This window comes from Musca domestica, unplaced genomic scaffold (assembly GCF_030504385.1).
Source record: "Musca domestica strain aabys unplaced genomic scaffold, Musca_domestica.polishedcontigs.V.1.1 24, whole genome shotgun sequence".
NCBI classification, from domain to species: Eukaryota; Metazoa; Arthropoda; class Insecta; order Diptera; family Muscidae; genus Musca; species Musca domestica.
The window spans coordinates 5,781,499-5,801,919 of record NW_026712272.1 but is presented as its reverse complement, the minus strand read 5'-3'; the positions used below and the strand labels follow the sequence as shown (position 1 = coordinate 5,801,919).

The 20,421-nt window shown below is 35.7% G+C and overlaps 3 protein-coding genes and 1 long non-coding RNA gene across 5 annotated transcripts; 2 read left to right on the top strand and 2 right to left on the bottom strand.

The window, feature by feature from the left end:
* Window positions 1–1,469: 1,469 nt before the first annotated feature.
* On the top strand, window positions 1,470–4,225 carry LOC101889748 (parafibromin). The gene is made up of 7 exons (XM_005180351.4): window positions 1,470–1,815; window positions 1,879–2,657; window positions 2,731–2,841; window positions 3,073–3,290; window positions 3,352–3,514; window positions 3,578–3,719; window positions 3,784–4,225. The coding sequence occupies exons 1-7, from the start codon at window positions 1,685–1,687 to the stop codon at window positions 3,818–3,820; spliced, it is 1,581 nt and encodes a 526-aa protein (XP_005180408.1). The 5' UTR covers window positions 1,470–1,684; the 3' UTR covers window positions 3,821–4,225.
* Window positions 4,226–6,210: 1,985 nt separating this feature from the next.
* Window positions 6,211–8,296, bottom strand: LOC101890027 (protein FAM114A2). Its single transcript, XM_005180352.4, has 3 exons — window positions 7,294–8,296; window positions 6,861–7,231; window positions 6,211–6,793 (listed from the first exon to the last, which is right to left on the bottom strand). Exons 1-3 carry the CDS (start codon window positions 7,990–7,992, stop codon window positions 6,406–6,408), a joined length of 1,458 nt encoding a protein of 485 aa, XP_005180409.3. The 5' UTR covers window positions 7,993–8,296; the 3' UTR covers window positions 6,211–6,405.
* Window positions 8,297–11,804: 3,508 nt separating this feature from the next.
* On the bottom strand, window positions 11,805–20,335 carry LOC101890187 (ATP-dependent RNA helicase bel). 2 transcript variants are annotated; one of them, XM_011292910.3, is made up of 4 exons: window positions 20,095–20,335; window positions 19,800–19,992; window positions 14,637–14,970; window positions 11,805–14,574 (listed from the first exon to the last, which is right to left on the bottom strand). In XM_011292910.3, exons 2-4 carry the CDS (start codon window positions 19,842–19,844, stop codon window positions 12,668–12,670), a joined length of 2,286 nt encoding a protein of 761 aa, XP_011291212.1. In that variant the 5' UTR covers window positions 19,845–19,992; window positions 20,095–20,335; the 3' UTR covers window positions 11,805–12,667. The 2 variants fall into 2 exon arrangements, with proteins under 2 accessions (XP_011291212.1, XP_005180410.1); XM_005180353.4 differs by having other exon boundaries at window positions 19,800–20,335.
* Window positions 18,251–19,448, top strand: LOC131802747 (uncharacterized). The gene is made up of 3 exons (XR_009342359.1): window positions 18,251–18,801; window positions 18,874–18,978; window positions 19,056–19,448. It is a non-coding gene; the product is annotated as an uncharacterized LOC131802747 (long non-coding RNA).
* Window positions 20,336–20,421: the final 86 nt, after the last annotated feature.

The following is a 20,421-nucleotide window of genomic DNA, read 5'->3' as shown; positions in this document are numbered from 1 at the left end:
ATGTTACCAGCATAATTACAGAAAATGCACTACTTTTTAGAAATCGATCAAACTAAAATATAGATTTCGACAATGAGATGTTGTAAAATGTGTAAATTTGAAAAAAAAAAAAAAAACTAAGGATAAGGATTAAAAGAGATAATAGAAAAGCTTGGATGTTCTGGAACAAATCAATTATTTAACGTAGAGCTTTGAAATATTGTGTCTAAAGTGGTTGGTATTGAAAATGAGGTACATCGGTCCACGCTTTTGTATAGTCCCCATATAACGGTACCTCCAGAAATTTGGTATTTTGATTATTTTGGCCATATTTTTTCCCAGAATGGTTTCAAATTTGATATTAAGGGTTTGAAACGAGTTCTACCTCTGGTAGCAAAACATTGTCGGTGTAGGTCCACGTTTTACCATAGCGGAATGGTTCGGATATTCGGGTTACTGACGATTTTTACCACATTTGCTAGCAGATTTGTATAAAATTTGGTATGTGTAGTATTTAAAGGGGTTCTACAACTGATGTACAAACAACGTCCATATTGCTACATTGTATCAATATAACCCACCGAAAATCAATCTACTGATGATACTAGCCACATTTTTTCACGGATTTTTTTTTCAAATTTGTATTTTAAGACTCGCAATTGTCTATTGTTGTTGTTCCCGTTTTGATATGGCCCCATATAAAGGTTCCACCCACTTTATTGGATTTTGAAAACTTTAACTGTATTATCCAACCGTGTCACCATTATTCGAAGTTTTTAATGGAACACTTTTAAATACAGATACTTTTGATTAAATATTGCTCTGTTCCCAAACTGCAAGAATGCAAAACTTTTTACTACGATAAACGATTTTTCTTTTATGATATCGAAAATATTGCAAAGCTGTAAGATTATTGCAGGTTGTAGAAAAAATTAAATTATATTTAAATGTTAAAAATAGTACTTGCAAGAATCTTTTAGTTTTGTATTTTTTTTTTTTTTTTTTGATTTCATAAAGGAAAAATCGGTTATCGTAATAAAAAGTATTACACTCTTGCAGTTCTGGAACAGAGCATTAGTGTTATATTACAGGTTCGGGAAAATAACAATAGTGTTTACCCAAAATCCAAAAAACAGCGATTAGTTTTATTTAAATACACATATTACAAGTACACCACAAATTTAAAATTGCCCGTCCTGAGATAGAGATACATAGGTCGACTATAGCCATTGATTGTGTAATTAATGTTTGCGATTCACATAACCGAGTTTTATACTTCAAAAAACTGTAAAAATAGCGCAGTATGAGTTAATATGCCCATTACGAATTGAAAAGTGTCGATATAAGACAAAATATTAACACAAGTAAAAAAATTCTTAATTTTCCACTAATTAATGCCTTCCATTTCATATGTTCCTATAAAAAGTCGATTAATCGATTAATCAAAAATCGACCTACAAGTCCCTATCACACGTTGACAACCGAGAGCATAATACAAAGTAAACGTCAAACAAGACCCAAGAGAGAGAAAATACTAAAAGGAATAATTTTTTTTTTATCAGAGGAGTTAAATATAACAACGGAATTGTTCGAAAAAAGTGAAAAAATCTATAAAATTCATAGGCAAAGAAGAACCAAGTAAATGTGCAAAGTACTGGGGATCCAAAAAAGATAGAAAATACTTGGTTTTGTTGATTGCTAAAAAATGGCGGATCCCTTGAGTTTATTGCGGCAGTACAACATAAACAAACGAGAAATCATTGAACGTGATGGACAGATTATATTTGGTGAATTCTCATGGCCAAAAAATGTTAAGACGAATTATTTGAAATATGGGTAAGATGATGGGATGTCGATCTAATGGTATGGATATGTTTTGACGTTGTTGTTTTTCTGTAGTTCGGGCAAAAAGGCCGGACCGCGAGAATACTATACGCTCGAGTGTCTGTTGTATTTGCTGAAAAATGTTTTGCTGCAGCATTCGGTGTATGTGCGTCAGTGTGCCGCCGAGGATATACCAGCTGTCAATCGTCCGGATCGTAAAGAACTGTTGGCCTATCTCAATGGCGAAACCAACACCTGCCCAAGCATTGATAAAAGTGCTCCCCTTGAAATACCCACTCAGGTGAAACGTCCGGCCGATGGAGATTCAGCTGGCGGGGAGGGTCTGGCCAAAAAGGCCCGCTTCGAAGAGACCCAAGTTCAAAAGGTACGTGAGCAATTGGCTGCACGTTGGGATGTTAACAAAAAGGAGGCCACCGTCAACATGGACAATATCAAGTCATTGTCGGAAACTATGTCGGTGGAGAAAATTGCCGCCATCAAAGCCAAACGTTTGGCCAATAAGAGAACAACCATTAAACGTTCAGACAATGAAGATGCCATGGCCACCGATTTGAGGGCAATCCTAGATTTTGATGTTGATTCAACCAAGGATATTATCAGCCGGGAACGACAATGGCGTACGCGTACTACAATTTTACAGAGTACTGGTAAAATTTTCGCCAAAAATATATTTGCCATACTGCAGGGCATCAAGGCAAGGGAAGAGGGTCGTAATCGACCCATACAACAGAATCCCATAAAAATGCCCGAACCGGCCAGAATTAATAAGCCACAACCGCAATTGACACAATATAATCGTTACGATCAGGAAAGATTTAATAGGCAAAAGGAGGGTAAGTTGGCGGAATGGTGTGGAGAGGGTTGGTTTGAATGTCTGGTCTAAATTTGTTTAATTTTTTTCTACAGAAACTGAGGGCTTTAAAATCGATACAATGGGTACCTATCACGGTATGTCATTGAAATCTGTGACAGAAGGATCTCAGGCTCAGCGCAAGGCCCAAATGACGCCACAAATTGGTGAGTATGGAAAATGAAAAATAATTTCTGACTAATCTGTGTCTTCTAAACCAAAGAAAAAAGTTATGATGTGGGATCGGAAACCAATCAAAGCGATTTATTAAAAGAATATTGTTTAGCAAACAATCAAATTTAGAAATCCTTCTTAAATTATAAACATTGTTATTCTAGGAATTGATTTCGTGTCGGAATTGAATTAATTCCTTTTTTTTTGTTCTATTTGTAAAACAGGTCGTCCCAAGGAGCTTTTGCCCACAGCCCAGGCCCGCCAAGTGGCACCCACACCCCAAAAACGTGTCTCGCGTACACCCATTATAATTATACCCTCGGCTAATACTAGTCTCATAACCATGTACAATGTCCGTGATATACTGCAAGATTTAAAATATGTTAGTACCGATGAAAAGAAACGAGCTGGCTGTAGCAGAGATAATGAAGTACTCTTGCAGGTGAGTATTGAAGACTTTCTAATACTCCTAATTATTTGTTAATTGTTATTTTCTCTTCCAGCGCAAGAAACAAAACATGACCGTACCATACCGTGTAATTGATAATCCACAGAAATTGACTGCCCAAGATTGGCAACGTGTCGTTGCGGTATTTGTTATGGGACCCGCTTGGCAATTTAAGGGTTGGCCATGGGATGGCAATCCGGTGGAAATTTTCTCCAAAAGTAAGAGTTTTGAAGGGACTCCCATTGGCGCAAAATTTTTATTTAATTTTTGTTATTTTGCAGTTTGCGCCTTCCATTTGCGTTTCAGTGAACTTAAGTTGGATGCCAATGTGGGAAAATGGTCTGTCACTTTACTGAATCTGTCACAGAACAAACGACATTTAGATCGTGCAGTATTAATGACATTCTGGGAAACATTGGACAAGTAAGTGATTTTTGAAAATATTAAAAAAGCAAATCTAAGCCAACTAATTTGTTGTCGTTTCCAGATACATGGCGAAATATAAACCTGACTTAAGATTTTGAACCCATGGCCTGTTTTGTTGTTCTTCTTTCATGTTGTTGTTATTAATCGAATATGATGCATTTGAAGGAAAAATAAAACACAATGAAAGATTCACACCCCCCCAACACACACACAAATAATCAACAACTCGACGTTTTTTTGGTAGTCAACATTGGTTTTTCAACTTTAATTTTTAGATTAAGTTGTTTCTTAAATTATTATTATTCAGAAACAAACCATAGTATAGTTTATAAAAATTAAAAAAAAAAAAAATTAAAACTCTCTCCCTCCTCCCAACCAATAAAACATTGATTGCATCCTAATTTGAATATAGCTATGTATGCGTTTAACATTTGTTAAGCAACTATTAGTAACTCTTTGTATAAAACAACCAACAAACAAAAACAACAGCATAAAATGATAACAAATAAAATGTTTTATAAAAGACAAATATTGAAAAAAGAAAACTTTTTCAGGGAATTTTCAATTCAATTCAAATTTATTGAGTCTTTGTTTTTTTAACACGAAAATGTACAATTTTGAAGTGATGAAAGAAATGATTAAAACTAAAGCGTAATTTTCGATATCGAAAAATTTCGATCGAAATGAATTTCTACAGGGTGAGATGAAAAAACTGCAACCAACTTAAGACTGCTGTCATTTCTAAGCCACTTGTCCGACAGTTGTTAAAATTATTCCAGTGACAGCTCATTATATTGTTTAAAAGCGTACAAAAGCATTTTGGTGAGAATTTTCCAGAAAAAAAAGTTATTCGTGATGGAATTCAAGCGTGATATCTTTATATTTGGCTGGAAACCACAAGTGGCTATGGTTAGAACATTCCAGCATTTATATGTGAATAAATCTTTTGTGTCCCGTACCATCGTTCGTTACCGTGATGCTGGTAGCGTAGCCCGATGTCAAGGAAGTGGACGGAAGAAAACAGCAACATCAGCAGATGTGGTTCGAAAAATAAAGAAGCGATTTGATCGAAACCCGCAACGCAGTGACCGAAAAATGGCTCGTGTGCTGAACATATCGCAATATTCCATTCGGAAAATATTGAAAAATGAGCTCGGGGTAAAGTCATTAAAATTGCAAAAAGTGCAAGAACTTACACTGCAACAGATCGAAAAAATAGACTCAAAAGAGCTAAAGAGTTGCTCTGCTGGGCCGAAAGTGGTGAACTGCCGAATTTGGTTTCCTCCGATGAGCAAACATTCGTTGTCCAGCAGTTTGTAAACAAACAAAGTGATCGTGTTTACTTGCCAGAGAGGTAGGCTGAAAATTTGCACCTTCGGTTGACCACCAGAACTCAAGCGCCGGCCATGTTGATTATGTGGGCCGCCATAACAGCCGATGGTCGCTCTCCGCGCTCGTATTAAACGACTGTGGCATCAGAATAAATGTCGAATATTATGGCGGAAATATTCTGGAGGGTATATTAAAGCCTTGGGCCACAAACCTTGGACATTCCAACAGGACTCAGCACCATCGCACTTAGCACGCGCCACACAAGAAAGGTTACAAAATGGAGTTCCTCGCTTCATTTCCAGCGCTCAATGGCCACCAAAATCTCCGGATACCAATTCGTTGGACTATTATGTCAGGAGTATTTTGGAAAGCAAGGTTGGCAATAAAAAATACCAAAGTATCGATCACCTCAAGCAAGCGCTTCGCCGGGAATGGGCCAAAATACCGCAATATTCGGGCACCGTGTGACGGTTTCATTGGGGGTTTGAAGGCCATAATTCGTGCCAGAGGTGACCAATTTAAACAAATCTAAATTTATTCTAAAATTTGATGCTATGTCCGACATTTGTTGCTTTCTTTCAATTAAAAAAATGTAAAAATGATGGCGTTTGACTTTGTTGCGGTTTTTTTTTATCTCACCCTGTAGAGCCTTTATCCAGAGGACAAATTCTTGCATTCGATATTGAAAAATTTCGATCGAAATAAATTTTTATCTGCTCATTTTATACTGAAAAAAAAAATGTAGGAACAAATGGTATTCCATTCCAACTTTTAAAATTTAGTAACTTCTACTGATATTTCCAATTAAAACAAGCTAAAATTGACAAATGAGATCGACATTTTATCGATATTGAATGGAAGCATTTCCCAAAGAGATGACTACCTGGATGTCATTCGATGCCCATTTTAGATTAAAAAATTACAATTTTGATAGAAACGAATGGAGTCTATTCATTCAATATTTTATCGTTTCTATCGAAATTTTTGGATCAAGTCAAGACGAATTATAGATATTGAAATACGTTACAATAGAGGTTGTACATTAAATGCGAGAATTTGGCCCTGACCTATATAAAACTCGCTAATCTTCCTTTCCGAGATGACTTCTAGTGGTCTTTATCTATAAAAGAATCAATGGAAGATTCCACAACACACATTTGTTACTCCTCTCTTTTTTCTTTATTTTGGAAAACATCACATTACACAGCATACAATATAATTAATAACAATTACAGTTAAATTAGAAACGAAAAGAAAAATGAAAATCTAAATCTTATACAAATTTATAGATAAACTGGTTTGGGGTGGATTAATTTTATTTATGGAATCATTGGTCCGCCTCCTATCTACTTCACACTGCTCCAATTTGTATTATGGGCAGAAATAGTTTAAAGGCATTTTCAATCTGCTGCCGTGCCTGTACCATTTCTGTGAATATCGTTGTTATATTCGTTTTGGCTTCATCTTGTTGTTCGTGCGTGCTCAAGTGGCTGGCAAAACGATTTGCCACCACCTGTAAGTGAATATTGAATAGTTTACACAACTGCACTACACCATCCACCTCATTGGCAGTGCTATGATGGTCTTGGATCAAAAGCAACTCGGCAATTTTGTGTAATTTCAAAATTTCCAAAGCACATGTTTCGGCCAGGGTGGTTACTGCTTTGGCAAAAATTGGTTGTACCTCGGCATTGTGGGATTCTTCGGTCTCGAACCAGGCAACTGCTGAGGACCACAAGCTAAAGAGAAGAGAAAAATTACTTTTTCTTATAGTTACTTCTAAAAATTCTATCATTCAAAACTTACTTCGTAATTTCATCAAAATTAATTTTAAGCTCCGTATCTTGTATGGCTTCTTTAAGTTTTTCACCCAAATCAGTGCCACTATAGTCTTCCGTCTCAGGTTCACCCTCTAAATCTTCCAATTCCATTAGCTCTTTTACTTCATTTAAAGTTTCCAATAGCTCTTCTCGAGCTTTACCACTAACCGATTCTTTGAGGGTTTGCAATTTCAATTGTGACTCTTTGGATAGGATTTCTAATGCTTCCATATGCACCAGACCACAATAATTTTCAAACAAAACTTCAAATCTTAGTTGAGCTTTCATTTTTTCAATATTCAACTCTCTCATGGATTGTTCAAGTTGTTCCGTTTCCTTTTTGGCTTCTTTGAGAATCTGAAATTTTAAACCAAAATTAATAAAAAAATTATTCTGCTTTAAACCACACAACACCTTACCTCTGTTAGATTACATTTCTCCTTTTCCAAGCCCAGTTTCTTTATCTTGTTCTTTAGCAACGGATCATTTTCTTGTAATATATTCATAGTCTTCTTACCAATACCCTCCAGAGTATCTAGACCGGTGTTCAACACCTTGCTACCCAAAGATGTTACATTACTCACGAGATTTAAACCAAAAACAGGCCCGGCTTTGGTGGGAGTCAAAGACCTCTCATCGTCATCGTCATTGTCTTTTTCATTTGTTTTGACGTCTGGCTCGTGCTGTTGTTGTGCCTTTAGTCTGGCCTCTTGTGAGGCATTGATTCGTGCCATTTCCTCGGGATCGGGCACACCAATTACTTTGTCCAAGCCATGGGTAACTGTGCTGGTCAATTCGGTGGCTGTGTTTAAGACCGTGGACATTACACCACCAAACAAGCTGCCCCAACCACCACCACCATTACTATTGGACGTTTTAGCAGGTTGCTGCTGTTCATTGCAATTACTATCCTGTCGCTGCTGTTGGTCTTTTTGGATATTATTATTTTCAGAAATTGTAGTTCTGTTGGGCAGGGAATTCGTATTTGTTGTTGTTTTGATTGTTTCCTCTATTGTAGGATTTTCTTCGGCATCCCCCCAATCATCCCAATTGTCATCGTCATCCAAATCCCAGCCATTTTCATTTGTTTCGTTAGTGTTTTCCATTTTTGTAGACATTGTCTTCTAAAAGTTTCGATTTTCGCAGAAAAAAATGGGAAAAACTCTTCTTTTCCAAGGGGATTTCGTTTATTTACGTGTCGAATTAGGGATAGGTAAGTCAACTTCCGATTAATCGACTTTGAGTACTCAAAGTTCTGAAACTCGAACTCGAATATGGACTTGGGTGAAAACCGAGTACTTGACTATTCACAGTTGATTGTTCGACTTATGCTATGTCCTCAGGGTCCGTTCATACGGCACGATTCATAGTAACATAATTCCTTTTTTTCAAAATTTCTGTTTGTTGATTTTTGTAGGAATTTGTACGAAAGTACATAAAATTAGCATTAATTATAATAGAAGAAACGACTGCGGATGCCTACTAACTCACAAATATCACAGTGTCATTGACAAAGTTGCTAACGGCGTAATTTTGATCAACGCACTGACAAATGCATGAAGACGGCGTTATAAAGCAATTATAAACAATCTGGTAACTCAGATATTTTAGCGGTTATGAAAAATGGCGCCAACAGGGGATTTTACGTCAGACATTTCATCGAGAGGAGCAATAATTAATTGAAAGGATTTTAGAAATAATAGCAGCAGCTTACAAATTATTTATTATATAACATTTAAGAGGATAAACCTAGTTGTGATGAAGATAATAAATTTTTCAGAAGAATACAACTGAAAAAAACTTAGCCCCAGCATCTTAGTATCGTCAAGTTTTTCGGCAATAAACAAGTTGTGATACCTGGCAATAATCCAAGAAAAAATGTGTTTTGAAGGTATTCAAATTAATATTACGAACATAAAAAACGACCCTAAAACAAAAAGTGATTTTTCGGGAGAAGCAGATGAAAAGTGTCATTTGTCAATTATTTTTCCTTTTCGGCAAGCTTTCTACAAAAAAAGAGCGTGATCTATGTGTGTTTTGTTTTTATACCATCGGCGGTCTAGACAAACCAGAATAATTTTGGCTCAACTAAAGAGTGATTTGTTAAGAGCTTGATAACTTTAAAAAAAAAAAAAACGCATAAAATTTGCAAAATCTCATCGGTTCTTTATTTGAAACGTTAGATTGGTCCATGACATTTACTTTTTGAAGATAATTTCATTTAAATGTTGACCGCGGCTGCGTCTTAGGTGGTCCATTCGGAAAGTCCAATTTTGGGCAACTTTTTCGAGCATTTCGGCCGGAATAGCCCGAATTTCTTCGGAAATGTTGTCTTCCAAAGCTGGAATAGTTGCTGGCTTATTTCTGTAGACTTTAGACTTGACGTAGCCCCACAATAAATAGTCTAAAGGCGTCAAATCGCATGATCTTGGTGGCCAACTTACCGGTCCATTTCTTGAGATGAATTGTTCTCCGAAGTTCTCCCTCAAAATGGCCATAGAATCGCGAGCTGTGTGGCATGTAGCGCCATCTTGTTGAAACCACGTGTCAACCAAGTTCAGTTCTTCCATTGTTGGCAACAAAAAGTTTGTTAGCATCGAACGATAGCGATCGTCATTCACCGTAACGTTGCGTCCAACAGCATCTTTGAAAAAATACGGTCCAATGATTCCACCAGCGTACAAACCACACCAAACAGTGCATTTTTCGGGATGCATGGGCAGTTCTTGAACGGCTTCTGGTTGCTCTTCACTCCAAATGCAGCAATTTTGCTTATTTACGTAGCCATTCAACCAGAAATGAGCCTCATCGCTGAACAAAATTTGTCGATAAAAAAGCGGATTTTCTGCCAACTTTCACTGAAAATTCGACGTTGTGGCATATGAGAAGTCTATTCATGATGAAATGTCAAAGCATACTGAGCATCTTTCTCTTTGACACCATGTCTGAAATCCCACGTGATCTGTCAAATACTAATGCATGAAAATCCTAACCTCAAAAAAATCACCCTTTATGTTCAAGATGTGCAGCCGTCGTATTGCACACGAATTGATTAAGATGTGAGGAACGCAGCGTCCGAAAATCAACAGTGCACAAACATAGTGTACTGTACCGGAACAGTATCACTATGTGTTCCGACTGCGGTACAGTACGATTCTCGTTGTGCTCCGGTACAGTATCACTAAAATATTTTTTAAGGGTTGTGCTCCGGTACGGTACATTATCTTACCACTCCGCCTCGGGACGGTACAGAACACTACGGTACAGTACCATACCGTTTATTTTCGAACGCTGGAGGAACGTCTGCCCAGTGTGTGATACAGGGCCGCATAAACGCTGCATCTTTTCAATTATTCCGCCAAACCTACCCAGCTCCACAGGATCTTTGCCTACACACCTTGAAAGTAGCTAACTTTCTAATTCTGGATATAGAAGCAGAACCTGACTAGCAGCCTAAAAACACTAACATATATTGTACTACCATGACAACAATATTGTATACATATCCATGATCAGCGTACAATTATATGCCAATATAGCCGCTGACGTAATCTGATATGCACTTCAAACATTTGGGGAAAGGTTGGTTCACTAACAAAAACAAATGGAATGGAATGGAATGGAAACTATCCATCTACGTCCTATGTGTAGCCCTCAATTATGAGTACGTTCTGATTTTCGGCATTTAGAAGGTTCTCATTGAGTAGTCTAACTACTTGCAAACATATTCCATGTAGATTCACGTTTTAATACAGCTCACATAAACAGCATCTCCTGATTCCCAGTATTTTGGCCTCAATTTTCAATCAATTAGATTGGAACGATTGGATACTTAAGGTTCTTTGTGGTTAGATTAACTCCTTTCTAAAAATAATCACCATAGACACCATATTTACGCCGAACAAGGCAAGATAGGCACACAGTTATTTTTGTTATTTTTAAAATCTCCATAGAATTCTGATAGATTTATGCATGCTTTTTAGTCTGTATGAACTTTACGAGACGAACGAAACATAGATTTGTTCTCTTTTCAGATTTGGATATGGCTTTCATATATTCTCCACGACTTCAGGTTTATTTGTTATAAACGTAAAATCCTAATTTTATCTGTGAAATGGTTATCCCAAGATAACCTGTCAAGTTATGAGTAAATCATACGTTTTGTCCGATTTCGTATTTTTATACCCTCCACCTGGGAAAGGAGGATATATTAACTTTGTCATTCCGTTTGCAACATCCCTAAATATTCGTCGTAGACCTCATAAAGTGTATATATTCATAATCAGGATAAAATTCCAAGTCGATTTAACGATGTCCGTCTGTCTGTCTGTCTTTTGAAATCACGATACAGCCCACATTCTTTGACGTAGAGCGTCAAAATTTAGCAGAATAATTTGTATTGTATCTAGGATGGTTGGTATTTAAAATGACATATATCGGTCCACGTTTTACCTCCACGTACCTCCCGATATTCGGTATTTTGATGATTTTTTCCACATTTTTCACGGATTTGTCTGAAAATTGGTATTGGTAGTTCATAATGGTTCGTGTGGCGAAACATTGTATGTCTAGGTCCAAGTTTTTGTATAGCCCCACATAGTGGTATTTCCCGATATAAGGTATTTTGATGATTTTTGGCACATTTTGCAATGTTTTTTACTTGTTGTTTCCTCAAAGTAATATTTGATATGAACTCAACAATGATATTTAGGTACGAGAGATAACATACAACCTGGACACACAACTCTACCGAATTCTATTGAAATCGGATTAAATATATATGTAAATGCCGAATGCTCTAGACCTGTTAAAATCTCCATCCTAATAATGATGAATCAACTAATTCTTTATACCCATTCTCAAGTTCAAATTTTATCCATACCTTTTAAACAAATTTCCATCAATAACAAATAGCACAAACAATTCTAGCTTTGTTTAGGGTTTTACGGTTTTTTTTTTTATCTAGTTTTATTGTTTTTGTTTAAATTTTGTTTAGCAATTGTGTTTTTATGTTTACCTTTTAATTTCAATTTAAAACATTCATATTTTCATTCGTTAAATATTATTTCAAATTATTTTTAGGTGATCTTGAATTTACTTGTTTTTTTGCTTGCTAGTTTAAGAAAAATTGTTCTGTTGTGAGTAAAAATTAAAAGTTGGATTTTTTTTCAAAAATTATGATTTTCTTTAAATAGATTTAATTTGCATTTGTTTTAATATTTCTTGTTGTTGCTGGTTTTGTTGGATTGAGTTTCTTCTTCAAGAATTAGAAAATTATATAGGTATTTTGAAAATTCTAATTAGTAGTTTCAAAAAATTGCAGCGATTTTAATTCATTTCTTCTTTATCGTTGGATTTGTGATGAATAATATTCTATTATTATTTTTTTTATTATTATTATTAGAAAACTAATTTCATAAATAAAAAGTGAGGGAAAAAGAAAAGTTTGTTGTTTTGTGGTTGTTTTTAAATAAAATATTTTTTTTCATATTTATATTTTTTATATATATTCTTGTAATATATGTATGCATTTCAAAAGACGAAAAAAAAAGATTTTTGTTTTGCTTATAGTTTTTGTTTTTGGGATTTTCCGTTTTTTTGTATTTCCTTTTCGTTTGTATTCTGATATTTTTGTTTTCTTTTTTTTGTGTTTTATTGGATCAACTATGTATTATTTAATTATTTTCTATATATAATATATTCAATGTATTTGTTTTTGTTTTCCTTTTTTTTTTTAAATTCTATTATCATCTCTCTCCTCGGTTTTTCTTGTTATTGGGGGTGTGTGTGAATTTAATTGCCCCACCAATCGGGACCAGATGATGAATTTCCTCCATAGTTGCCGCCATCGTTGCCGTAGCTGTTGTAGTAGGAATTGCCATTGCTGCGATAGGAGCCGCCACCACCACCGCCTCCTTGGTTACCCGAGGAGCGATTATTGCTGCCGCGATTACCGCCACCACCACCGCCGGATTGCTGACGGTAATCGCGAGAGCCAAAACCACCGCCATAACGACCGCCACCACCTCCACGACGCTTGTTGCCGCCATGTGAACGCTCCGAAGCCATCATATCTTCCAAGAAGCTTGGCAACTCCTGTTTCGTTTCAATCAACAACTCCACCAAATCTGCACAGATATTACGATTCTTTTCATTAAAGAACGAGGTGGCAACACCCAGATTACCCATACGCCCGGTACGGCCAATACGATGTACATATTCCTCTACATCTGAGGGCAAATCAAAGTTAATGACATGCTTTACGTGGGGAATGTCTAAGCCACGAGCAGCTACTGCAGTGGCCACAAGTATGGGACAATCACCAGAACGGAAACAACGCAAGGCTTCCTCACGCTCCTTCTGGGTACGATCGCCATGGATACTGGTGACAGGATGGTTACACTGATATAAAAATTCCTCCAAGGCGTCGGCGCCCTTTTTCGTTTCAACGAAAATAAGCGTCAACGAATCTTTCGAATATTCACTGCCTGCCCGAATGGTTTCCAACAAATCGAGCAGATACGAACGCTTGTCCTGCTCATGAACCCACAGAATGGTTTGGGTAATGTTCTCAGATGTGGAACCTACACGGCCCACAGCCAAGAAAATGTAATTACTTAAGAAATCAGATGCCAATTCTTGAATCTGTTTGGGGAAAGTGGCCGAGAACATAAGCGTTTGGCGCTGACCCCTGCCGGGCATATTCGAATCTTCAACAATACGTCTGATTTGGGGCTCGAAACCCATGTCCAACATACGATCGGCCTCATCCAATACCAAGAAACGAATGTTATCTAAACATACCTTGCCTCTGGTGATCATATCTTCCAAACGGCCGGGTGTGGCCACAATCAAGTGGCAGCCGCGATCCAATTCGCGCATTTGCTCAGAAGTATTATTGCCGCCATACAACACTGCGGGGCGCATCCGTGAACGATAGGCAAACTTTTTGGCCTCTTCGAAGATTTGTGTGGCCAATTCACGAGTTGGTGCCAGCACCAAACCCAATGGATACTGCTTGCGACGATTGTAGCCACGAGTGTTTTGGGGAGGTGGCGGTATACCATGCTCATACATCTGATTCAATATCGGCAATAGAAAGGCAGCCGTTTTGCCTGAACCGGTTTGGGCGCAAGCCATCAAATCGCGTCCGTTTATAATAATGGGGATCGCGTATTTTTGTACCGGTGTCGGTTTGTCATATCTAGCCATTTGCACATTATTGCGAATAATCTCTGTCAGCTGCACATCATCGAAGGATGTGATGTTGTTTGGGACATTTTTGCCCGTCGCTTCCACGGGTATATCCTCGTATTTGTCAAAATTGATGCCGGTATTACCGGTGCCGAAAAGCTCGGCTTCAAGGCGTTCATCGCGCGGACCCAGCTTGGTGTAATCAATATCGCCGCGGCGTTCTTCGTTCCAGCGACCACCATATCGGCGTTCGCCACCTCTGTTGTTGCTGCCACCACCGCTGGCATCGCCAGAGACGGAATCTGTGTCCTTGCGTTCGCCGCCATCATCAGGGCGACGTTCAGGCTCTTGCCAACGATTGTTGCGTGGCGGGTCATCACGTCGGTCACGACCACCGCGATAGCCGCCGCCGCCACCGTCCTCTCGACGTTCAAAGTTGCGATTATTTTGAGATCTGCCGCCGCCGCGATTCCAGTCGTCACCACCGCGTCTTGAATCAGTATCACCTGGAATGTGTTTGTTGTTAACATGATGTTTTTGTTACATAATATTAATGTATTATATTTACCGTTATAATTATCGTCGTATCTTCCACCACCGCGACGTCCGCTAAAGTTACTAAAGTCACCACTTTGACGATCACCACCACGTGAATTGAAGTTGCGACCACCGCCTCCTCTGCGAAATTCACCACCACGTTGTGAATCACGATCACCACCTCTATTACCGCCACGCGATTCGTAACGGGAATCACTTGAATTTGAAGTTTTTGGTGCAAAATTAGTGTCACCTCTTAATTGTGGTGGCACATAAACGTCGGTTTGGCTTGAAGAAAGAGAACTTTTAGTTGTTATGGGGCTGCTATTATTAGCTCTGCCGCCATTCAAGTCCAGACCAGCAACCTGATAATAAGAGAAAAAAAAATAACATTTTTGATCAGTAAAACAAACAAAATATGTATAACAATATGAGTGTAGAGGAAGACAAATAATTGATGGAAGATTATATCCGCTTGTGTTGGAATTTGTCATGTGTGCAAAGCCATTATGTTTTTGGCAGTCATTACGACCGTTTCTAAACAAACCTTAACCTTAAAATATTCCTATTAGTTGCAACCGCAAAGAGAAAGTTTTTTTATAGGGCCTCGAAATCGCTGAAGTAATGAATAGGCAAAAAAAAAATAAAAGAGATGAAAAACTGGCAAAATTTCTACGCAGCAAAAACAATAACTACCACCATTTTTTTACATCCGTAACACTTTTCAACTTTTTGTTATCATTTCTGAATGAAGCACGGAACTTAAGAAACAAAGCAATATAAAAGCAAAGCGGAACAAAGACAAGTACATTTTCTTATTTTCTATGACTCAAATTATGCCTTTTTTATAAAAACTCATTTTAAAATGAATCTTAAAGGTGTTAATCAATAAAACTCACACTTCCCGCCAAATTGGCGTAGTGAGAGGAAGTCTAGAGAGAATGTCAATGCTTGGAGAAATAACAAATACAAATATAGATGCCAACAAAACTCATAATCGTGGGAGGGAGATGTGGAGACAGAGAAGAACCTTCTCTCCCAAAACAAATTAAAAAAAAAGTCTGTTAAAGTAAAATTGCCTAATGACAAATAGCATTAGATTTTTTATTGAGAGTCATAGAGAGAAAGAGAGTGGGGAGGAGTATTGTCAAACCTAATGTTTGGCAGGTCGAGCATTGTTAAAGGCCCCGGCATTTTTCTCTTTCTACGAGTGTGTTTTTTTTCATTATAATTTCACAAAACTCAAGTTTATTTGGGTACCACCACCATCATAATCAAAAAAAAAAAAAAAAGTATGTCGTCATCATCATCAGCAGCCAGAGTTTATAGTGTGTATATTATTATCGTGTAAAGATCATCAGCATAGCAGTTTGTTGCCAAGCGAATAAAAAAAAAGTTGGTTGGCCTACACAGATGAGTTTAGTTTTTGTTTTTTTTTTTTTTTATTTTGTTTCTCGGAAACTTATCATTCCCCCAGAGGCTAGTGAGTGTTAGTAAAATGAATACACAAAAACGCGACTACTACAATTAGTTTTGTTTTCATTTCTAATCTAAAGTTCACATTGAAGTGCTGTTTTAACGAGTGGGTTGAGTTGTTAACAAGGCTACGCGTCATGATGAGCAAGCTTGACTTTGATTTGTTACAATATACTTAGATACATACTTTAAAATATTAAATAATAAAATCATAATAATCATAGACAATGGAAATTTTACTGTTTATTTTTCGTTTCTTTTTTTTCAGGAAGCTTAGATTGTTGACATAACCTAACCTTAAACTCAAAGTAAGGAGTGAGATGGTAAGAGACTCAATTTAATTTAATAAAATTAAGGTAGAATCCGAATTATCATTTTATTTTAACTTAATTTTTGTTTTAATTTTGCTTGTTTATTTCTGGCTTAATGGTTTTAAATATGAATTTTTTACCATCCATTTCCTTCCAAGTTTCCTATCTTATCTTTTTAATAGTACAATTCTGTGCTATATGACATACTTCACATATTTGCTGCCATAAAATTAAAAAAAAAATCTGTAAAATGTATGAATTAGTTTAAACCAGCTAATCTAAATATATAAGTATAGCAAAATTTCATTTTTATAAATCAAAACTAATTCCCATTCACTTGCCACATTTCAGAGAATTTGATTGGTTCATAATTTCCAATGCAAATATCTTGCATATATCATCATTAATAATTAAGTGTCGTTGCTGCGGTGACATGTGTAAATGAATCCGAATTGCCGCCAATTTATGTTTCTGGCAGCACAAGATATTGTAGTATTTTAAAAATAGACCAGTAGTGTGGATGGAGTGACGGAAAACAACTGCAGCAGATGGAACCATGGTGCATACATAAAATATCAACTAATGAGCATTTTTTCAATGTTTTCATAACTATATTCCTTTTTGTTGGAATGAATAAAAAAAAACATGCCCTTCATTTGCAACAACCATCGCGGCCGTCAATGCAAATCTTGAAATGTCATCTATACTTTATATGTTTTCTTTGCATTCTTTCCGACAAATGGAAATGTGGCATACGCAACGAACACGGTACCTTAAGGCACATGTGAATAAATTATCAAATGCAGCATTTTCTTACAATTTGAAAAAGAAATATGGAATAATGAAAGAAAGGCGCACCATGAAGGCTTGCATCACAGTCTAATTAAAGAAAAGAAGCCAAAAAAAGTTCAAAAAAAAAAAAAAAATAAGGGGAATTTGATTGATGTTTACAAAGTGAGAGAAGCGAGCCAGCTCCATTTTTATAAGACTTCGGTTAGGTAGTTTCTATTATGCAAGTTAGTGAAAGATAGGACTTTATTCATCTTGGAAATAGCAATGAAATGGCAACTAGTTGGTGTGTCTAGAAAGAGCCTGCTTTACATAATCTCAACTCTTTGAATACCAAAATAACACACCTATTAATCTTGACTCGTGATTTGTAATTTTGTATGGGAATGCCTTTGTGCCAGGTTGAACAACAAACAAAAACTAGCAATTCGTAGTGAATGAAAAAAACATTCATCTGTTTTGTTCAGAATAGTATTTTTTTAGAATTACAATTCCATTTTTTTGTATATTTTTTTTTTACTTACATAATATTTGTATGTGGAATTGTAAATTAATTTTAATGAAATCGTAAAGATAACAAATAGTTTTTTCATTCACTGTGAAATGCTGCAAAATATCAGCCGTTTTTTCTGTTGTCCAACCTGGCACAAAAGCGTTCCCGAACAAGGAATAATTCCAGGATCAGTAAAAACTCTCCGATGCAGAAAAAATTTTGCATTTTTATACAAAAAAATAAAAATAAAAAAAATAAAAATTACAAAAAAATAAGATTAATATAAAAAATAAAAATATAAAAAAATAAAATTAATATAAAAAAATAAAATAATATAAAAAAATAAAATAATAAAAAAATAAATTAATATAAAATATAAAAAATAATAATAATGTAAAAAAATAAAAATAATATAAAAAAATAAAAATAACATAAAAAAATATAAATAACATAAAAAATATAAATATTAAAAAAAACCTACAAATGAAAAAAATATAAAAATATTACAGTATGATGGAAAAAAATTACTGAAAACAAATTGCCTTGTATATATTGTATAAATACAAGAGGCAAGTTCAAAAGAGACCAATAAAAAATTGTCGCAAGGTCGTCTAATTTTCTTTTTAATAAGATTTTATGCGTGAAAAAGGGGAAATTCATTTTTTTTTCTTGGCTCTCCAAAATTATTTCTTTTTTGTTTCTTCTATAAATCTTTCTGCCTGAATCACCGAATTATGATAACAGTGGTGTCAAAATAAGAAACAATATTAAACAATTTTTTTCTCATCGTTTCTTTTAATCATTGTTTACTGCAAATTATCTACTCCACAGCATTCTAATGTGAATGTCCTTCCAAGCAAACGAACGCAATATTTTTTCAATGAAATTTGGCTTTCACTACACGGGCAGGCAAGCGGGCATACAAAACAACATTGAAATCAATGTCAAAAATGCAAGTGCACACAAAAGTAAATGTAATTCCGATTTCCGATAGAACCCACCAAAAATTGAGAGTCAAAAAGTACAGCGAAATTTGCCATTACCAACAAATAGAGACAAAAAAAGAATTACGTTTCGTATTTCTTTCATGTGACGAATAAATGTTAAGTAAACAAATAAACGCAGAAGTAAGTTACTCTGATAAAAGCAATCTTGGCCACTATGAATAATGCATTTTTTTGCTGTCGTTGTTTACCCAGACAAGCCATTTGTCAACAAACTTCCCTTATGTATACATGCACACTCACACTTACTCACTTTCAGAACGGGGGAAAAACGGAATTGTTACAAGTCAATGTGTTCAAGTAAGCATAACCTTTAAATTTTTGTAAACCATATTGAAAAAAAAAAAAAATAAAAACAACAACGACAACTATAATAGAAAATACACTCCGATTGAAGATCTACATCAAAAAAATGCACTCAACAAAAGCAAAGTGTATGTGTGCGTGTGTGTATGTACACTCAGCAAGGAAAACAAAGCAAACGGCGTGAGAGAGAGAGCGACATATACAGAAAATAACATGGACACAAAGAGAGAGGCAAATATTAGTATACTATTCTCCTCGGCATGAAATATATTACAACAATAACGTGGTTACCAACGACTCAAATATCTCCCTATCTCTCTCTCCCAGTGTGCCAGCCAGCAGCACAAGCCACATAACCTCTAATACCCGAGTAAAAGAAGAACGATGAAAGAACATGCAAAAATATATAAAAGAAATAAAACTCAAGAAAAAAGAATGTGAAAATACAGAAATCTAATTAAATTTGTTAGGTTTTTTTTTCTCATTTTCTTTTAATTTAAAAAAAGCCAACGCGAGATACTTCGACAGATAGCCACAACCGCATTGCTGCTGCATGTGCATGTGTAAAAAACCAAGAGAAATAATGTTATGAAATCAATAATTCTTTGTTTCACAATTTCACAAAAGAAATCTACTCATTTTTCTTATCGTCGAATAATTTCCTCCACAAGTTGAAAAAGTGAATACTGGCCATTTGTATATACATACAACAGCAAGCCAGTCAGAAAATTTGCAAACGAACACAAGGAGGCATCCATCCATCCACCATCTGAACAAAGCTTAGAAACAGAAATAATTATAAATTTATTACTCACTTGCTGCTCTAGACCTGTGCCATTTTGGTTAATAGCATTACTCATATTACTTTCCAATCAGTTTCTTATTTTTTCGGCTCTTTTCCGTTTAGGAAAATTTCGACGATTTCGCTGTTGTTTTTTGAATTAGTCCGTTTTCAAAATCGAAATAAAATAGTTTTTAATTTGTTTTTTTTTTTCTTGATTTAGCGCTCTATAGTTAGCATGAGGAGAAAAAGTTATGTATCAGTCACAAAAAAGCAAGTCACATACACACACACGTATAGAAAACTAAATCGATTTTATTTCAATTTACTGCTGGGCTTTTTCTGTAGCTAATTACGATCGTTGGTGTGACAAAATTTAATAATTTTGTTACACTTAAAGTTTTTCTTGGTTGGTTTTTTACAATAAATTGTCAATGTTTTTTTCTTTTCTATATATATTTCAATCGCAGAAATATACTATATAGATATATCTGCGTTTATATATTATCCGTCGTTTCTCCGACACACACTTCCTAAATAATTTCAACGCGTGAAAAATGTCGACGAAAATGATTTGACGAAGAATCGAGTGCAACGATTACCAAGTTACTGGGTATGAGAGGTAACCGTGTATGTTCATGGTTAATTGGTACTTT